Source organism: Cyanistes caeruleus, chromosome 3 (genome assembly GCF_971803275.1).
Source record: "Cyanistes caeruleus chromosome 3, bCyaCae1.hap1.1, whole genome shotgun sequence".
In the NCBI taxonomy this organism is placed as follows: domain Eukaryota; kingdom Metazoa; phylum Chordata; class Aves; order Passeriformes; family Paridae; genus Cyanistes; species Cyanistes caeruleus.
The window spans coordinates 101,687,199-101,708,621 of NC_141703.1; the positions used below are offsets into that span (position 1 = coordinate 101,687,199).

General features: G+C 39.6%; 1 protein-coding gene across 9 annotated transcripts in view; it reads right to left on the reverse strand.

Moving 5' to 3' along the window:
- APP (amyloid beta precursor protein) overlaps positions 1 to 21,423 on the reverse strand; it is a 233,010-nt gene that overhangs the window by 88,789 nt on the left and 122,798 nt on the right. For all 9 annotated transcript variants that reach the window (XM_086883391.1, XM_086883392.1, XM_086883389.1 and 6 more), the window contains 2 exons: positions 20,740 to 20,933; positions 2,485 to 2,690 (listed from right to left, as the gene is read on the reverse strand). In XM_086883391.1, the coding sequence (XP_086739517.1) occupies positions 2,485 to 2,690; positions 20,740 to 20,933 (400 nt within the window). The remainder of the gene's footprint in view (positions 1 to 2,484; positions 2,691 to 20,739; positions 20,934 to 21,423) is intronic.

Sequence of the window (21,423 nt, forward strand, 5' to 3'; positions counted from 1 at the left end):
ACCCCACAATTAGGTTTTTACTTATGGCTTTACAACAATTGTTCATTTGAAAAGCAGCTCCTCTTAAACTGGATAAGCCCCACTCTCTGTGTTTTTTATGCCAAAGATATAATATTAGTTATAGCTTCATAAAACTGGGTGTAAAGGGCTGTGAAGAGCATTCCAGGATGTTTTATGACTAGTGCTTGGGCAAGGCAGCCTGGAACAGAGCTCAGTCCACATGAATGAAGCTCTGACACTTCAATCCTTCTAGAGAGGCTTTCAAGATGTCTCCATGGTAAAGACCACTTCTTAATACATATGTTCTTTACAAGGTCCCACTGCCTCTTTCATTTACAATGACACCAACAAACTTTTGTGTTTGTATCAGCAAGACACTCACTGCACAAGTCCCTATGTTGGATCTGCTGCCTGTACCAGGAGGACAGAGCCCTGTAAAAAGCTTTCTCTAGTGTGTAGCAAGGAAAGTGAAAGCAAGGATCAAGGCTATGTCATTTGGACACTTCTACCTTAATAAAAAAGCAAGCACTTTGCACTTTCCTCTCCAGGACAGTTCCTACACCATCTGTGCCCCAGCAAGGCTGAAGGTCAGGAAGCTGAAAGGCTTGTGGCAGAACTGCTGAAAACATGTATTGGTAACAGATTGTCCTGATCTCGTTTGAGCCAATGCGTATTTCCCTCACTGTCACCCAAGGTGGAAAATGTCAGTCTTGGGAAAAACAATATGCTACCATTTCATAATCAGCAAATAGATACATTTCTAAAGGGCTTCTAAAAGGTCACTTCAATAGCTTATCTCATCTTTTATAAGTTATGTTTTATATTCAGGTGATTGTACACTACTTTCCTGAAAGTTATAAATCTTAACCTCTTTGAAACATCACCCTCAAATTTATTCTACTAAATTTGTCCTTATTTCCATTCATCCAAAATCCCATTAAAGTCAAGTGCACTTTTTCTTTTTTTTTTCCCTTTCAATATTCATTTACCAGTGAGAACAGGGCATTTTATCCCCAGGGGGTAAAAGCTCACATACAGAAATACGTTTAATTGGTTTAAAGATATAAACTCCTACTCCTTCCTCACTGAAAAGGCTCTCCAACAACTGAGCAAAACACTCAACAGTTATATAAGACAGAAACACACAAGACTGAGTTGACAGCCTTAGAAAGAAACATTTGCAAGTAATTTTACCAAAGCTTTAGTGCTCCATGTCAACTGAACAGAAAAATATAACCAAGTAACTCTGTTTTTCCCAAACCATCCCCTGGGTGTGCTTCTGTACCTTGTGTGATAAATTGCAGCCAGCACCTCTGCTCTGACAAACATTGGAACCCAGGCTCAACAGAAAGGGACACTGCCACATGCAAAATGTGGGACTAAACTACCACTGGAGTCCCAAGAATACCCAGAGGCAGGGGATAGAGAAGAATGGGGAGAAGAAAGGAGGCAGGCCAGATGTTTTCTGCCTCACTTCACAACAGCCCAAATTTCTATAATTTTCTCTCTGCCTCCTACATGTCACGACTCCTTTCTTTTCAAATGTAGTCTTTAATCCCATTTCCTGCCACCATCTTCAGCATTTATTGGTAAAGATGTAAGCACTGTAGAAGAACTGGGATCTATTTTACTTAGATTTACACTACACTGTATTATTAAAATAGAAAAATAAGGATAATTAATTACAATATGCATTGTAGGAGAAATGAGGCATTAAAAAAAACTATGTTGCTATGCTGATCATAAACTAGAATAAAATTTAAAGTTTAAAATGCAATCCCATTAATAACTAAAAACGATCATGAAAATTAAATTTTAGAAATTAAGAATTTTCTTACTCCATGTATTCTATTTTTTCCTATTTCCTTCTTCCCCACACAGTTCAAAAGTCATTAGTTTAGGTTCATTTTTTTCCATAGTTATTTTAAATTAGCCTAGCTTTACTGAATTACTAATTCATGGAGAAACACAGCAAACAAGTATCTAACAGAATCACACAAAATAACCCATCAGTGATGTTAATATGAGAGACCAAATCAGCTTCTGCTACCTCCTGCTGGGAACTGATACTCCCTATCCTTCTGTAACTCACGTGCATGATAAACCATACACACTTTCCTATCCTATTTGCTACATATGGCAGTTGAATTTTATTTAATGCTACTTTAAAATAAAACCAACCCTTCTGTTTACACACACATAGCAAACACACTTCAAGGACAGACAGTCCCTGCAGCATCTGTGCGCCAGGAGGGCTGGAGGTCAGAAAACCTAAAGGGTTGTGGCTGAACTAACTCCACAGAATATATGTAATAGGAAAAGGAAAGGCAAGGGGATTAAACACGCAAATTACAGGAGCCAAAGTACAACAATACTGCAATTTTGGGTATTTTGCTGTTTGGAACATTTTTTTGTTGTAAAGGGCAAATATGCAAAGCAGCAGCATTAGTTTATCAGCCCCAAGCCTGATGCTCATTAATTTACCTCTGACAACCTCTTCCACAGACTCTGTAGTAGTGGTGGTAGTTGTTGCAATAATGGTAGTTCTTTCGGTTGCTTCCTCATACTCTTCTCCTGCCTCTTCAATTTCATCACCATCATCATCATCATCGTCGTCATCTGCATCTTCGTCTTCCTCAACAGTTAGCTCCTCATCTTCCTCTGCTTGTTCTTCTACTGCCTTATCATCGCTAAATGAAGAAAATTATCATGATTTGTCAGCAGCAAAATTGCTTCAAGGTAACATGAGAGAACATTTTATTCAAAAACTCTATAAGGAGAGCAGTTACCTGTTTCTCAATCTCCCTCCCTTCCCTTTAAATAGAAAAGAAATAATCAGGGACTCTGGGATGTCCCAAATCTGGGACTCTGGGATGTTATCACCCTGGCTCCTCTTCAAAGAGAATACACATGAGAGGAATAATAGAGAAAAACAGAGAAGGGAATGAACAGCTACAACATCTGGAATTACAGCATGAACCACTCACATGGGGACAAATCCCTCCCTGTTGCAGAGCTGTTTCTCACCACCATGCTAAATTCTCTGATTCCATCTACACTTCCCAATTAGCAGCACCTCAGTGCTGTTTCCCACATAGTACATATTGCTTCTGAACACTTTTACCTCAGTAATCAGTTTAAATCCACTGTTTTCAAGCAAACATTTACTACTAAACGAATGTGGATATCTGTATTTTTCTCAGAAGTCCTGGAGCTTTATCTAATGTATATAAAAGGTATGCTTGCTCCTCGGTATTATTATTATTACATTTTACCTTCTTCTGTAAACAAGTATGACCCAGTCCTGTTTCTCCTGGAAGAACAATAATTTTTCTGCCTATTCCCTCAATATCATCCCAGCCAAGGTTTTATTGGCACCACAGATGGTGATGTCTAATTTACAGGAATTTGTTGACATTTCACCTTAGCTTAGTGGTGCCAGTGCCAGTATTTTTCAAAGGCTGCTAAAAAAATTACTTGATGCAGTGACAAATTCACATATTTGTAAAGCCATTCAGCCATTGTCTGAATTTTACAGTTCAGCAGTAAACAACAGAGGGAAATTTTTAGGCTTGATATAGCCATGAATATACCTGCAACCCCCGCCAACATCTCAATCTCCTGTTTGTGGGGACTTCTGGCAAGGAGGGCCAGCACTTTTCTTTCATATGGACAAAGGCCATCATGGTTTTGAACCTTCTTGCTTCAAATTCCTCACACATGGGATTTTAAGATCCATTTCCCCCATCATGGAAATGATGTTCTGCTTGAGTCCAAGCAGCACAATGGGTCATTAGTACAAATCATCTCCAGTCCTATGTGTGGTGATGATGTGGTGAAAGAGGGTATTTGAAGTTTGGTGGTTTCAGTTCTCTTTCTGTTGCTACAAACATGCTGGGCAGGCAGCCTTAAGTCCTACTCAGTTCCTTCTTGACTCAAACAGGAACATACTGACCACTCTGGTGGACATATTTCTGGTTTTAAAACACAAACCACTGCACAGCTCCACCTAGTATGTATTTAAGCACATAGTTACAAGCAATGTTTAAACCATGGACCTGTAAATGTGTATCTAGTAACTTCCTTTTCTCAATCTATCACTGTGGTAAGAACTGCCACCAATATATTATTTATTACTTTCACTCCGAAGCCTGAATTGTTCTGTTATTTCAAGAAGGTAAAACTGAAGGAAAGGTAAAAAGAGTGAAGGAAAGCCAACTATGTTACTTCTTGCTGTTCAACAAATAAGAAAACATTAGTAAATATAAGTTTTCTTTCTGTATTCCAATAATTTGCAAGAGTGACAAAGGCAGACAACAGATGACAAGAACAATGAGTTTTCCTTTCTAATGTTGTTGCAGAAATAATGGGGCTGCAGTGTAAGCTATGTTTCAAGAAGTTACATCTCTGCAGCTACTAACTTCATGCAAACCTTTCAATTTAGAATAGCAAATAGCTATGGACTAATTACTGGTATTGGGAAGTGTTTCCTGCTTGTCTGCAATGAATGCTCACCCATTTTGATACAATTTTACCATGATTTTGCCAAATAACTTGAGAAAACCCGCATACTCCATCAGTGGGTGAAAGAAAGAATGCAAACATGTTCAAGACAGGTGTTTTAATATCTGGAAAGATTAGCATTCACTACACTTTGCAACTGTATTTTACTGCAGACAGAGCCCAACTATCTTGACTGTAGATTTACCAGCCACCAAGCCTGAGCCAATAGCTGGGGGAAAGCTAATTCTGGGATAAGAACCAAACAGCAGCAGCAATAAAGCTGCTGCCTGGGCAAAGAGGGCAAGGCCAATGCTGGCTTCAGACAATTCCCACAGACAGCTGTGGGAATTACACAGGAGAAGAAATTACTGTCTCTGTTCTTTCAGCTAAGCCAATGGTGTTACATTTTGGTTAAACCCTTAGAAAAGAAAGGCCTTGTAAAACCATACTCCAGGCTTTGTTACTCCAACTAAGTGTAGCAAACAGCTAGCCTGTTCTGTGAGAACCTGCAAGCACATCAGCCATTGCCCATGAAAACTATCTGATACGTCTGAAAATAAGAAGTCTATCCTGAGAGTATCTGTGAAATAAAAATGTAAACTTCTAGGAAGAAGAGAGCCTTAGCATGTATGCACATGAGCACCTACTAACCAATGAACTGAGTGACGAGAAAGTTGCTAACCAGTTAGAATTAAATATGCTACCTTCTGATAACTCTGTAAATATGAGGTATGTGGAATAAAGATTTGGCTTTTGCTGCTGGAACTTTGAAGTGTTGTGCCCATCTTAGTCCCTCATCGCAGTGACAGATGGTAATTTATACACCAATAACCTTTACCACTGAAGGTACCAACCATCATTCCAGTTTCCAGCCTCTTGTGCTTCATCTTCCCAAAAGCACAAAACCCCACCCCTCCACAGCTCTTCCAGATGAACTCCAGGACCACTGGAAGGCAATGGGATTGTCAAGTATTCCACCTGGGGTTTAGCTTTGCTTACAGGTAAAGAATAATGTTGAGCATAGATATATATTTATCCTCGTGTATAGAAAAGATCCAAAAAACCAAGTTCTTCAGCTGTGGGAGAAGAAACTGACAGATCCAACAGTGGATTTCTACATGCCTTACGTGATAACACAAAACAGAAAGAAAATTACAAAAGTAAGACATACGCTTGGAAGCCAGGAAAGAAGATGAGTGCATTTGAGGTGGCTTAATTACCAGTCTTTTGGTTAAAAGAAAATCAGAAAGCCAACAGGCAAAGAAAAAAATACTCCCTCAACAAACATGCATCTGAGGCCTGGGCATTTTTTACCTAACGTATTTCCAAACCCTGCATGCTAGAAAAATTTCTTCTGAACTAAAATTTCAAAGGACAAGATTTCTCAGAAACCGAGTTTAATGCCACCACCACACTCTGAATGGTGTCACTAACCAAACATTTGAGGCAAAACAGTAACTACTTAAATCTAAAAACTAATTGAATGGCACATTTATGGCATATGAGCACTTTTCTCACTGTAATTTATTATATAACCTTGCCACACAAGCTGACTTCCATATTAAGTTGAGTATAGTAACTATGATACTGAGTCCAGGCAGCAGATTTAAGCAACACCTACTGAAGTAGTTTTGCATGAGCTAGAGAGGGGAAAGGAAGTAAAAGACAAATATGAAATAGAGATTTCAACACTCACCTCTAAAGTCTTTGAGTAAGGGATTCAAAAAAGACATCTGTTTTTTTGTAGCAAAGGGGAGGTAGGAATAGACAGCAGGCCAAGAATCAAACTGCACTGCAGTTGTGAGATTAGGCACAGAGTCAGGAAAGGAAAGGGTTATGCCAGATGCCTATGATTTTTAAAATGGCTTACTGCTACCAAAGTCTGGAAAATTACAGAATTGACAGTGTGACCCACAGCAATGTTTCTAGCCTGTTAAGTGACCACAAAAGCGAAAAAATGCTCAAGATGTGCCCTGGTTATTTTCATTAGGTTTGGGTTATAGATTAGGCTGGGAAATTTGGTACCTCATATGAAGAAGATATAGTATCACATTTGGACACATCTGAATTCTTTGAAGTCTGAAAGTGTTGTAATAGGTGTTTACCTATTATGACACTTTTAGACTTCAAAGAACTCAGATGGACACCTTCCATTGCACAGCAAGTTGGGACAGACAATTCATATTCATAGCATTTTTCAGATATTCACGTTATCACTTACTATAATTTTCCATTCTGTTTTTTCCTTTACTGAAGAGGTTTCAATGATCTTTATTTTTACATTTCCTAATTAAAAAAATCAAGTAAGTTATTTCAAAGGTGATTTCTGAGTTCTTAGACAGAAAAAAACTGAATTTTGTGCTACAGACTCTCTCTTCTTTTTATTGTAATTAAGCTTTTATACAAAAACAATACCAAAATATGCAGCTGTTTTAAATTTGTAAAAAATGAGAGAAAAGTTGCACTAAGAATCTTTCAATCCAATTTTTAAATAGAACACTTTTACTAAAAACCCCACACATTCCTTGCTCTACTGCCTCTGAGAGATATATTTACCCCTTCCCCCCATAATTAAATAACATCTTTTATACCATTAGAAATGTCTTTCCATACCTGAGTTGCTTAAAAAGACACATATACAAGGTAGCATTTCATTTTACAGAAGGTACAGCCACCATTTAATTGTGTTCTTTATCTCTTCTACAACCCATCCTCCCCCTCCATGGGGATCTCTTCTGTTAATGGGCCACTGAGTCTCACTGCATGACTGATAAAATTACATCATCCCATTGTGAGATGCTCCACCCAGGGAGACAAGCCAATCATTCCTACCTGGATAAAAATCAGATTTGGAACACCACAGGCAGCCTTTTTCCACTGGACTGCGAGAGGAAGATCAGACCCAGCTACACCTCCACTGGACCTTCAGAGGAAAACTACACCTTTCTACAGGATCATTGCTTCAACAGAACCACATCTGTCACTCCAGGACTGCAGACACCATTTAACTGGACTGTTACCAACACCCAAACCAACAGGGTGTCAGGTTGTATTCTGACTCAGTCAGTGTTTTGTTTTGTTTTGTTTTTGTACTATTGCATTTTTATTTTAATTTATTTTAATTTTCCTAATAAAGAACTGTTATTCCTATTCCCATATCTTTGCCTGAGAGCCCCTTGATTTCAAAATTACAATAATTTGGAGAGAGGGGGTTTATCTTTTCCATTTCAAGGGAAACCCTAAACCAAGACAAACCTGTCTTTCTAAACCAAAATATTAACCCATTTGCTTTCTTGCTTTGGTTATTTTTGCTAAGGAGAAACTTAAAAATTAGAAAATCAGACCTGCAAACATACAAAATCATGCTTTGTGAGCCTGATGATAATGAATAAATATGTTCAAAATCCTGACAGCAGGAATGCATTAAGAGTGTATGTAATGGAAGAGTGCATAGGGAAGATCATCTAGACAGCTCTGTTTGAGAATCAGCAAAAAAATCTGGATCTGTTACAACATATTTATTCCTACAAAACTTCTGCTGTACTCAAAATGAAATATTATTTTTCTTTGTTCAACGAAGTTTCTTTGTTCAACATGCTATCCTACTGATTATCCAGGGCAGACAGTGTGACATCTGTACCAAACCAATTACTTGCCCTGCTTGTGGAACTTGTAATCTTGCTATTCTCATACAAGGACAACAGGAGAAAACTGGAAGATTAACTTTGTTCTGCAGCTGAGAAAAAATTCAAAACAAAACCACCAAAAAAACCGTTAAAAAACCAGAAACATGCAGTAATTCTGAATGTTCAATTTAAGATACTGAAAAGCATTTTTTCAAGAATGTGTCATCTTAAGCTTTCTAAATACGACTGCCACCAGCAGCAGCTGCAAGAGGCTGGGACTTCTGCATAGCAGATAATCTCCACTCACACCGCCAGAAGGAAAAGGGGCACCTTTCATACTAAATTTTTTATGGTGGCCACAGCATGCTAAGCTTGGCAAAAAACTTGGCAGGAAGAAGCACAGATCCAGTTCTACAGCTCATCATTTTACTGTTTAAGCCTTTTCTTCTTTGTTCAGGTCAGAATTTCAGTGTTATTTTTTCTATCAGCAGTGATCAAACTAGAGAAGCCATGTGAAGGAAGGGTTTCTCATCATGTGATAAAGCTGAAACATTTGCATTCAAGATTAGAATGCAATGTTTTTTCTGCCAGGTAAAAAACAACCTAGATGTTTTTGGTGCTTCAAGCCTTTCTTAGAATGCAAAAGGAAAAAAAGTACTACCAAAGACCCTTTAGTCCACTGTGCTATTAAAGCACAACTTCACAAGAGGTGGAATTCTGAAATTCCTACGAACCACCCCAATGCCAAGCTCTTACTTCTAGTGCAGATTACAAGTATCTCTGAAAGGTAAAGCAGGGCAGGAGCTGCTGGATAACTTTATGAGAGCATATCATACTACGCATCTTCCAGCACAGTCATGCTGGTATGACAGTATGCATCAAAACCACCAGGTTTAAATTTCCCATGTCCTATTTCTTTGTGCATTGTAAGTAATACAGCTCTTAAAATGGGGTAGTATCTATCACAATGTCACAAGAACTTCTGAGAACCTCTTGCAGATCTATCAGAAGGGTTTCTTAAGTTGATTACTACACAAACCTTCATCTCCCACATTTCAGTCATCACCAGTCATTGTAAGTGACAACTTAAAATTTTTGCTTATAAAATGTTGCCTGGTACTTGTGGAAATCTTGGCAGCTGATGGCTCTTGTCTGTGAGGTCAAAAACACATAACCCTTCTCTGCAAATAAACCTCCTACCAAGTGAGTCATTTCTCATGCCTCCTGAAACAAGCTCAACATTCTTTGAAGTCATATAGGTAGCTTGCACAGCTACAACTGCTTTCATCAAGGTCAGGAAAAGCCTGATTATCTTCTACTCATCACTTCCTCAATTAGATTCATTCTCTCCTCCTAGAGACTCATCCATCAATTCAGTTAATGCTTTATACTGAAACGGTGATTCTATTTGCCAGCTCAGAATCACTGCTGTTATCTCTTGCAGCAGTGTTCTGTTTCATTAATTCCACTCTAACTTTATTGTCCTATGAAGAAATCCAGCAATTACCAGTCTTGTGAGTCATTACTGTTCTGGTGTTTCCATGCTTTCAGAATTTTATTTTACCAATCTCACCTCCATGATAAAATATGGGAAATTCAGGAACAGAGAGCTCTCACGGCCTTGAGCATACAGACTCAGAAATAAAGATGGATACAGTGTTTGACCTGAGACCTTGGAGAGGGCTTGGAGCTTTAGAACAATGAAGCTATACAAACATGAAGTAAGAACAGAAGATTGCAGTTGAAATAGAAATACGTTTTAAGCATGTTTTAAGCAAGTAGAAATATGCCATATATAAGTGAATAAATATGTTAAGCAAGACAAAAGAAGACTTTAAAGTTTAACAACAGAACCTGTTATAGAGTTAGCAAGAAATTAAAGATGTAGCAATGTATGTTTCTGTAGTGTTGTATGACTGGATGAAAAAACATGCATTGTGGCAGTATCATATGAGATAAAGCAAATAATGATTGGTTTATGAAGATGCTGGTGAGCTTTTGTCATACTTGTTGACTGGTTAAAAAGTTTATAAAAAACATTGTAATTAAAATTTAGAAGGCTTCTGCAGTGATGGCATCGAATATTACATCTTAAGTGTCTCACCCTTCCATGAGACTGATGGACTATGCAACAAAACACCTTTTATAACATCACTCAGTTGTTCCCATCTGCTCTGATCCCAGTAATAAAAAGCTTAAAAATTGGTATTAAAAAATGGAATGAGCTAGCTGAATATTAAGTAACAGCCAACACAAGTGACAAACCCAATTAATATAAAAATGTGAGACAAAGACTATGCTAATAGGATACAAAATATGCAAATAGGACAAAATACTTCTAGAGTTCTTCAACATAAGCAGTAACATTATGCAATTATACTGTACACAATTCAGATGCCTTAGTTTAATTTACAAATACAAGTGATTTTTATAATTAAAATATTTATAAAACACGAAGATTTCAGTGAAGCTCTACCATTAATAGATCTGTTTAAAACAGATATACAATTACTTCAGTTTCTAACACCTCTACCACAAAAAGTCAAGATTATGTAAACTTCTGACCAATTAGCTGAAATATTATATTGCAAAATACCTTCCACACTATTTCCCTAAATGAATTATTACTCTGAAACAGCAATTTAGTGAGGGATAACTCTTGTACTGCAAAATCCATCTATCTCAATAATCGGTGTTAACCTCTACTTACGGAAAACTTCAGGAAGGAGGGAAGAAAAAAGCAAGATCAGCAAAGCAAGTTTGTAATTCCAAGTGTTTATTTTAGGGCACTGACTCTGAATTAGGAACAATTTGCATTAGGACAGCTGATGAAAATACTGCCTGTGGCTGCACCCCTTCCTGCCTCTGTGTCACAGCCAACTGAGCTGTCCATCAAGCAGATCCTGAATCACTGCAACAGGTACAAGGCTCAGTTTTTCCTTAAGTTTTCAGGGTTATAAACAGCCTATATTTCAGCCTGCACATATAGAAAATGGGAAAACTTTTTTATACGTCCAAATGCAAGTAATTTCTTTTTTCTAAAGGAGAACCTGCATTACAGATCCTTTGTCCAGCTTCACATCTGGCTGAGAGTCACCAGCTCAAGTGTAGAGAAGTAAGGGTTTTTTTCATGTTGTTTTTTCAAAGAAACATTTAGGATATTCTCAATGGAGCCTTTCCCACTGAAATTTTAAGAATTAGCTTTCTAATGAGAACTTATGGTTTATCATGACTGCAAGATGGCTTGAAAACAGGTGAACACACTAGAGACAAAAGTTTTAATTTCCTTACAAGTAACTTTTTTTACTTTACTCTCTACAAGTGACAATGTTTCCAATGAAAAATTTAGCCTCAACACCTTTCTTTTTCTTGATCAGTACTACTAACAGCTCTAGAACAAAAATTCCAAAAAGAAAGACAACAAAGCTATGGAACAGTCTGTTGCACAAATCTTACGGAGAATGGTTGAGGGATGTCTCAGTTTAGAGACAAATTTAGGAGGAAAACACTCCAGGAATGAGTATTTCTCTAAAAAAAAGGGTTTCAACAATCCCTTTGTGCCAAAAAGAGATGAATACTAGTGGATAAAAGTGAGAGAAACCCCAAATGTTTATGGATCAAGTGCCCACATTGCATGGGAAAGAAAAGGTGGATAAATGCTAGATATTGAACTGTCATGCCTTATACCACCAACCACCCCCAACCCCCTCCCCTCTTCCAGAACAAAAAACCCCAAAATGCCAGGGAGAGAAAATAAACCACCACCACAGTGGCTGGAAACATGATGGGGACAAAAACATGACACCAGCTCCTGTCTCAAGGGAAAAAAAATTTCATGTAGCAGCTTGGGCAAACGATGGAAGCTGGTGAATCTCTGATGTTGGTCCTCTCTTCACAGTAGACGAAGCTGGTGGATTTGTCATCCTTTTTTTTGTTGGCTTGGCTCTTCTGAGCTCTGGAGCCGAAAGGTAGCAGCTCCTTTGCCTTCCTTAACTTTGCCTGGCCAATTAATCTCCAGTCAGTTGCTCTTTCTGATCTCAGACCAAATCCAAACTGTCCAATTCACTTTGAAAAAACACCTGCCAAAGGATTGCAGCTGCAGCCTCTCCAAGGCCAGAGAAGGGAAATAAACCAAACCCCTTCTTGTCTAAGCCAACAAAAAACCAAGCTAGCTAAGCAATAAAAGAGAATGCAGTCCACACAGCACCATGTATGCCTGGGAATAAGGCTTTGAAAAAGCCCGCACAAGAGCCCAAGGTTCCAACCCCCCACACCACCAGACCCACCTTAAAGCTATATTAACCTTTTTTTTTTTTTTGTGCATAGAACAGACAATAAGGGATTAGACTAATCATTTTAAAATCATGCCAAGTCTTTGGAGCTGGGGGGCAGGGCTCAGCCTAGAGAAAAGGAGGTTCAGGGGGGACTTTCTCTGAATTCCCTGAAAAGAGGGTGTAGTGGAGGTGCGTCTCTTCTGCCATGCCTCAAGTGAAAGGGTAAGAGGAAATGACCATAAGTTCCACCATGGGAGGTTTAGATTAGATATCAGAAAAAGAAAAAAATCACTGAGAGAGTGGTCAGACATTGGAGTAAGTTGTCCAGGGAGTTGGTGGAGTCACCATCTCTGGAACTGATCAAGAAACACCTGGATGTGGCACTTGAGAATTTGGTTTAGGGGTGATTATGATGGGGCTGTCTGTTATGATGTTCACAGTTGGACTAGGTGATCATGAAGGTCTCTTGCAGTTTTGATCATTCTGTGATCTTATATTTTGCAGGCAAGTCTTTTGGACTCAGTGCTGGACTTCCAATTAAGGCTCAGATTTTTGATTCAGTGTCACAAGACAACACTAAGAACAAGGGAAAGAAGGAGGACAGAGAAGAACCATCAAGATACCCCATGTCACTGCATACTAGATACAAGCATGAGGAAATGCACAGAAAATGAAGGATTTAAGAATCTCTGAAAGATCTGGTCCTCCCCCATGACTTCTTCCTTCACAACACTCCATTATCCAGCCAGCTTGTCAGCCATGCAGCCCTTCCTACTGCAGGGGGACTGTAATGCCCCAGGGCTCACACAGCCAAAGCCTGGCTTTACTCCAGGTATCTGAGCTGGCTTCTTCCCTCCAGCTATACTTAAAAGCCACCAGCACCATTTGATTCTTCCTAGCTTATCCTCTTTTTCTCCACGTTCGAGCCACGTTTGCTTCCTCCAGCAAATGCCAAAGAGAGTATCCATCAAAGCAATAGATATGGAAGATTAGAGCTTTTTGATTACTTGTGTCCTTGGTCAGATATGGTAAAATATAATTGTGTCAAACAGTTTGGTGGAGGAAGACCAGTCCTCTGACAGGCTCCCTCCCTGGGGATCTGCCCCCCTAAGATAAGACAAAACCGCCTAGTCACGATGACTAAGCTGTGGACCCTTTCCTGCTCCAGGACCCCATGTTATCTCCATGTTAAATACTGGTCATCTTACCCCAGTCTCAGACCATTGTTCCCCTTCCTGGATCTCCCCTTCCCTATAAGAACCCCAGCTTTTGCCCAGATCAGGGTTAGTTCATTGCTGAAGCCTGCAACAAAGACTCTCTGAGGAACGCCATATGGTCTCCTATCTCTTGTTTACGCATCAGCTGGGGTAAGCCATGAATGGAGTGGAACTGGCAAGGCTGAACAGAGCTGATCACAACAAGAGCAGAAATCACTTTCTAAAAGAGCTGATCACTCAAACCTCTGCCCATGCTCCTAAGGGTTACCCCTGGCTGGAAACTGCCTGGAAACCTCTGAATGGAGGCTCCTTCCCGGGACGTCTATCTGGGCTTGTCGCCGGCAAAAGCTGGGGGTCGGACAGATCCCCAGTACCAGCAGCAACACAATTCTACCCTGAGGGCTCTCTTTTTGTGCTGTAATTCCAAATACGTTTTTCTGAGGGTGGATGGAGAGATAAGCAGGGGGAAAAGAATGGAGATGGGATGGAGAGATAAGCATGGGTTTTAAGAACATGGGGAGAGAAACAGTGAAGGAGGATTTCAGGTTTTGGACAATGCTTGCCAATGAACACCATGAACACAAAGAACACCGTGGAGTTTGTAGCATTTACTTACTTTTCAGCTGTATTTGCAATTAAAACATCAACATCTTCCTGACTCCTGCCTGCAATATATCTCCCACTGCTTTGGCATGCAGAGACCCAAACAAAAAGAGCTAGTCAAAGTAACACAAAAGGAAAGAGAACTTTCCTATAGTGTGAAGTGAAATTACTAACCCCACTAAATTTGACTTTTAAAATTCTTATGCAAATTCTTATATACTATTAAATTGACTTGCTTATGTGTCATTCTTTAGACTTTAAGGCATTTTTCATAAACTTCTCCCACAGGCAGATATCCCAAATGCCTGTCTGCCTACCTTCCGCAAGGCAACAGTGGGATAGGAGTCTGTGTGCTGTGATAAAAGGTCAGGGCACTGTACAACTGAGACCAACTTAACCTCACTTTGTGACAGTGTGATTTAATGGCAGAACTCTGGGGAATTTAGGTAGTGACTACTTTGATGCTGAGGTTGACTTGCAGATGTTTCTGAAGGGAAGACACTGGGTAATACATGTGTTGATATCCTTGTACCATGAAAGTCATAGATGAATATGTAAGAAGAGCCAGAAAGTAAAAGAAATCAAATATATACTTCCTCCATGTTTAGTGCAGATTTTATAACAGATTATTAAGCAAAGTAAATCTTCTGGGCCATGTCACTCCTCTTCCCCAGTGAAGCACAGGGTGTCACCTGGAAGCTGTTCAGCTTAACAGGCACATAGACAATGCTGCTTTCACCACCACAAAATTTGACCAGCTTTAAATACCTTTCAGGATTTCTTGGATTATAATTGAAGGAGGCAATTAGGAAAAAAAAAAAAAAATTTCCAGATACTACTGACAAAAACCACAAAGCTCTTCATCAAGTCAAGAAGATACATCATTTCAACTACATTATTTTTTTTCAGCATCTGAAAGGTAAGCTCATCCTTAAGCTCAGTCTGGTACAGGGTTGTAAAATCAGAGAACATGACTATCATGCTATATAGTACAAATTTGTTTTAGTTTTATTTCACAGATGGCTAATTATCAGCACAAAATAAACTGTTCTTTTGGATTATTTATACTTAATATACTTTTAACTTAGTATTAAAAAAGCTACTCTATTAAGTATGCTAATGGAAAGTATGAACAAACAATAAAACTTTGCTTAGCAGAAGTTTCTCAAAAACTGTAAATCATACCATTATTAAATACACTACTCCCCAAAATGCAACATCTACAACACTATCCCATCATTACATCAGCATTTTATACTTTTTTCACCAAACAGATAAAATTAATTTTGCCTAATCTACTGAGAGAAAAACAATGAGAAATGACATCTCCTATTTTGGACCTTGAAAATATATTAAATGGTCTAGAAATATTTGAATTAAGGCACCAACTTCTGCTCCTGGGCTATGGGACTTTAGGAAAAGCTTTCCATATAACTCTCAAGAGTGAGACTTACAGTGCTTTGGATTCCCTGCTGTGAAAGAAGGAAAATGATAGCAGACTGCTTTCCTGGTGGGAAGGAAAGCCAAAGAGGTTTGACATACATTGACAGGAAGATAAGGAGAGGCAGATATAAGACAAATATAGACAGAGAAAAACCGGAAGTTTCCAGCTTGGCTGTCACTCCTAAACATGTTCAGCTTTGGACATCAAGGACACCAAAGCTTCCAGCTAGCTCCCACACACAGGCAGGAGGGCCACCAGGCTGTGCTGAGTCAGTCACAAGGGCAGCCAGAGCTTGCAGGTCACTTGAGGGAGCTGCAGCTGTGCAGTGAGAAGTCTGCAGTTGTACTGAAATTCAGCACCTACATCTGAGTGTCCCTCAGGCAGACTTCAAGGTAAATTTTAATTAAAAGTGTGGATACAACTCCACTGCTTAAAAATGCTTGTGATGTCTTTTTCAGAGTTACAGACTATTTCAGGATGAGCATGACAAGACAATTTCAAAAGCATATGTGGATCCTGCCTCTTGGCCTTATGAATAAAATGGGTATATATATATATATATATCTCACCAAAATATACCCTCCCACCTTCCTCCAAGTACTGCCAACAAGCCACACCACAAGCAAGTCACACAGTTTTCCATCCAGACCCAGGTGGTGGTCAGATACTGGGTAGGAAGGACACCCAACTATGAGGTGCTGCAGCCCAAGCTGCCTCCACATGCCCTCTCATAGTGTGGCTACAACATGCAGCTGAGCTTTTCTTCCCCCTGTGGAGAAGAAAACACCCTTGACAAAGCAAAAAAAAAAATAAAATACAGTGCATCAGGAACAACTGCTGTGAGTGAAAATACAACAATCTGAAAAAGGACATTTATTAACTGAATGGCTGCAATGTGCTTTTCTCTACACATTCAGAACCACAAATGCAAATATTTTAAAGTTTAGATCTGATAGCTTGAGATATAAAGTTATCTCAAAATAGATCACCCAGATTTGCTCTGTCATAGTTTTGAAAAACAAGATCTGCTTTTCGGCTTGTCACTTCCACCTCAAACATGTCCCCTTCACTTTGACTTGGATACACATGTAAAGTGACAAATGTAGACTTGAGTAAGCACTTCAAACAGAGGTGCTTTAATAGCAGAGAATATTGGCAGTTTAGCATTAGCAAAGTGTTCCTGTACCTTACATTTCTCCCTCACAGTTTAGGACTAAGTCATATATGTACTGATAGCCACACAAGCATATGCTTAGATATGAATAAATATATACACACACAAAATTTGAATTACCATGTACTGCCATGTAAAATTTTTTTTTAATATATACATATATATATATATCACAGAATCCCAGAATCCCAGAATCACTAGGTTGGAAGAGACCTTCAAGATCATCGAGTCCAACCCATGCCCTAATACCTCAACTAAACCATGGCACCGAGTGCCACATCCAGTCTTTTTTTAAACACATCCAGGGATGGTGACTCCACCACCTCCCCAGGCAGACCATTCCAGTATTTTATTACTCTTTCAGTGAAGAACTTTTTCCTAACATCCAACCTAAATTTCCCTTGGCGCAACTTGAGACTGTGTCCTCTCGTTCTGTCACTTCTGTCAGTGGCTGTCTGGTGAAAGAGACCGACCCCCACCTGAGAGTGACAGGTCACCTCTGAGTCTCCTTTTCTCCAGGCTAAACAACCTGAGCCATTCCTCACAGGGTTTGTGTTCCCAGCCCCTCACCAGCCTCATTGCCTCCTCTGGATTCGCTCCAGCATCTCAAAATCCTTCCCAAACTGAGAGGCCCAGAACTGGACACAGCACTCCAGGTGTGGCCTCACCAGTGCTGAGTACAGGGGAAGAATGACCTCCCTGCTCCTGCTGACCACATCCTGATCCAGGCCAGGGACCATTGGCCCTCTTGGTCACCAGGGCACAGGGCTGGCTCATGTCCAGCTGCTGTCACCAGAACCCCCAGGTCCCTTTCTGCCTGGGCACTGTCCAGCCACACCATCCCCAGCCTGTAACGCTGCAGCGGATTATTGTGACCAAAATGCAGGACTCGGCACTTGGACTTATTAAATTTCATCTTGTTGGACTCCACCCATCCATCCAACCATTCCAGGGATCTCTGCAGAGCCCTCCTACCTTCCAACAGAATTGACACGCTCCCAGCTTAGTGTCATCTGCAAATTTACTAATGAAAGATCAATACCCTCATCCATGTTGTCAGTAAAAAATACTGAACAGACCTGGCCCCAGCACAGCCCCCTGAGGGACACCACTGGTGACTGTCACCAGCTGGATGCAGCTCCGTTCACCACCACTCCCTGGGCCATCCAGCCAGTTCCTCACCCAGCACAGAGTGCTCCTATAACTAAAGTTCAAGAGTATTTGTGGCTCCAATACACTCTGCTGTTCCCAGTGTACTTGGGAAGCTTAAGAGGCAGCAATAAACATCAGTAAGTCAGTCTAAAAGAACTACCAAATGGTAGTTCTGCAGATGAAGGACAAGTGCCCCATAGGAGGATCTTTCATTTTCCTTTTGCAAGCACTTCTGTGGGAGGGGAGGGTAAAAAAATAAATCAGTATTTGCCTGGAATTTCAGAAATGGATAGAAATGCAATTACAGCTCCTGTTCCTAGAGAATACAAAATTCATCATGTTATTCTTGAACTCATCTCTTTAAATATTAAACTGCCTTATGAGGAAGAAAATGGGCTACAACAGTAAATTAAATGTTTAATGACAAATCTAAAAAGACAGAAATAAAGTGGATACCTGTCTTGCAAACAGAAGTACTCTATACCCCTGTGGGCTATTTCACTTAAAATAATTTTGGCATCTTTGATCTTACATGCATAACATGTGCTTTATATAGAGGTGCATATATATATAATAAATATGTTACCTATGCAATAGATATGTAAGATAGATCTATCTTGCATATATAAATACATATATATATATATATATATATAATGAAAAAAACAAACATTTAAATTAGAACAAAGTCTGCACTCATTTCTTAGAATGAGAGAACATTTAAACACCCAATAAAAAACTAAATTAAATATACAGGAATGACACAGCAACAGTCTAAAGGCAGCTTTACAAATCCTACTGAAATGGTTATAAATAGTGACACTGACAGATGTTAAAAGTACAAATCAGAAAAAAGTCCAAAGATATCAATATGAAATATGCAAAGTTCTTTGATGTAGGCTCCTGCATCAAACAGGCATACAGTACTGTTTATGACAGAAAACTGGAAATTACCATGGGGAAATATTTATTTTAAATTTATTCCATTATTCACAAAGGACTCTACCTTGCAACACTTACTAATGCTTTGTCAGGAAAGATTTAGTTCCCCACCATGATATAGGTTCTAATTATTTTAGGTCTTAAAGCCACCTCATTGCATCAAATTACAGCAATTTGGACTCTGTCCTTCATGTCTGCACTGTTCTTTGAATTGTTCCCATCTAGATTATTAACAAGTCCAAACAGAATACAATTTAGACATACTAACTTTCTGTATTATTCATATAATTTGGTGCCCATTTATTTTCTGGGTACTCCTTGAAACCACTTGCAATCAAACAAGTTTTAGACTTTTCTGTGCATCATTTGTATAAAAACGAAGTAGAAACGCTGCATTAGCACAGTATCAAGTGTTGAAAGCCTGGGGAGCACAAACAGAATTTGAACACTGATTTTAGTTTATGAAGAAAGCCATCTTTGCAAGTTGTTTGAATCCAGCTGCAAGGATATGACATGGTACTCTCCTGTTGCAGTGTGCTCTCCGTTAATGGTATGTTCTGTTATTGCCCAAGTTGATGGTTTGGTCCAAATGAGACCCTCCCACCCCACACTGTCAATCCACCCTGAGTCTCCTGTCAGTCTGTCTTAGGCCCACCACATGCTTGGAATTCCACTTCTGAAATCCCCTAAACTTCAACACTTGATTAGTCCATGTGACCCAATTTCCCCCCCTACCTCCCTCACTGGATGATGATTTTGTGAACCCTGCCTTTTACCCTCCCCAGGGTATCTCTGATTAGCTGATGCTTTGTACCCTCCCTTTGAATTGCTTCCCTATTTCAGCTGTTGCACGCTCACATTGTCTTTTGCCCCCAAGATTCCCCAGAGCAATAAATCCTCTATTATCCCATGCAAAAGACCTCCCTCTGTCCTTGTCTCCTCACAGCACAGACTGACAGCCAAAAGGCCATAGAGTGAGTGCTCTAGTCACACCTCGGGTCATCCTGTTCCTGGGGTGTGACCCACTCCTGGAGCGGGCCGAAGTGACAGAGCCAGGTAAGCTCCAGCCCGATGTGATACTCTGCTCTTCCAACTGCTGACATGCTCAGGAGAGTGATATGAGAAGGCTTTAACAGCACCAGATCACTCAGCTACCACTGAGTGTTACAACATACTTATAACCCATATCCAGCTTCAAATTGGCCTCAGTGCAGAGGGGATGGGAAGGGTAAGGACAGGGATTCTATCTTCTTACCCATCACTGCCTTGCAAAGGAAACCTCCACGTTCCTTTTTAACAGCAGCATATGAATAAATCTGTCACAGGCTAGATAATAAAACACATTTTCTTTTAGATCATATTTAGAAGCTAATTGTCAGCAGAAAAATATTCTTACAGCAATAACAGCACATAGCTAATGCCTATTATGAATGAAAGCATTTCAAAACTTCCACTGGTTATGCTGGCTGGTATCTGCTGCAGTACCCCAGACTCCACATGAAACATCTTAGGAGTACACCATTTGTCATTTATTTGTCAAAAATTATGAATTTAAGCATTTTTGTTATAAATATGGCAATAATTCTCACTGAAGAAATTATAAACACACTAGAAAGTGTGCCTTAAAAGTGTTTAACAATAAACTTTTCTGTAGAAAGCTAAAAATAAAAGGAGTAGAACACTAATGCTTTCAGCTACTGTAGAAGATGCAAGTTCATGTATAAGGTGCAAGGACTCTTCTATGCCTAGGCAGACAGATTTTTGGCATTTTAATAACAAGTTGAAGGGTACAAAGTCACTGTACCTTCCATCTGCGTAGTCTGCATCTGCACCTCCCCACCAGACATCTGAATCATCATCTTCAGCATCAGCTGAATCAAGATTGTCGCTTTCCTCCGCCAATGGGCAGCAGACGAACTCCACACCACGAAACTTGTCGATTCCACAGGGCAACAGCATGCCATAGTCATGCAGATTCATGCTCTTCTCACTACAGGACTGCAGAAAAGAGAGGAGAAAAAGCAGCAACAATATTGGCATGGAGGAAGACCAAATAATGTCACAGACCTTGAGAAAATATGAAGGGGCTGCATACTGCAGTGTGGAAACACAGTGCGTTGGGTCTAACATCTCTGCCAGTACAGTACTCCTAGCCTTGTTTGAAAACAGTCAGTTTGGCATAATTATACCTCAAAGATACAGTGATGTATGACAGGTGAAAAATTTAAAATAGTTCAGTGGTGCACAGTGATGATGTTCTTCCAGGCTGTTGACATTTCAAGTTTGCAAGTAGTCAAAATGAACTAGAAATTCCCTGTGTGAAGGTTGGTGCCTTAACTGTTTCATTTAAGTATAATTCAAACAAGAACTGAAAATTTGAAAAGCTGCTGATAACATTTCAAACTTCATCTCCCGAAGGTGGAATAATGTACAAGCCAAAAGGTTCCAAAAAAATAAGCAATCAGAAATCCTGGAAACTCATCTCAGT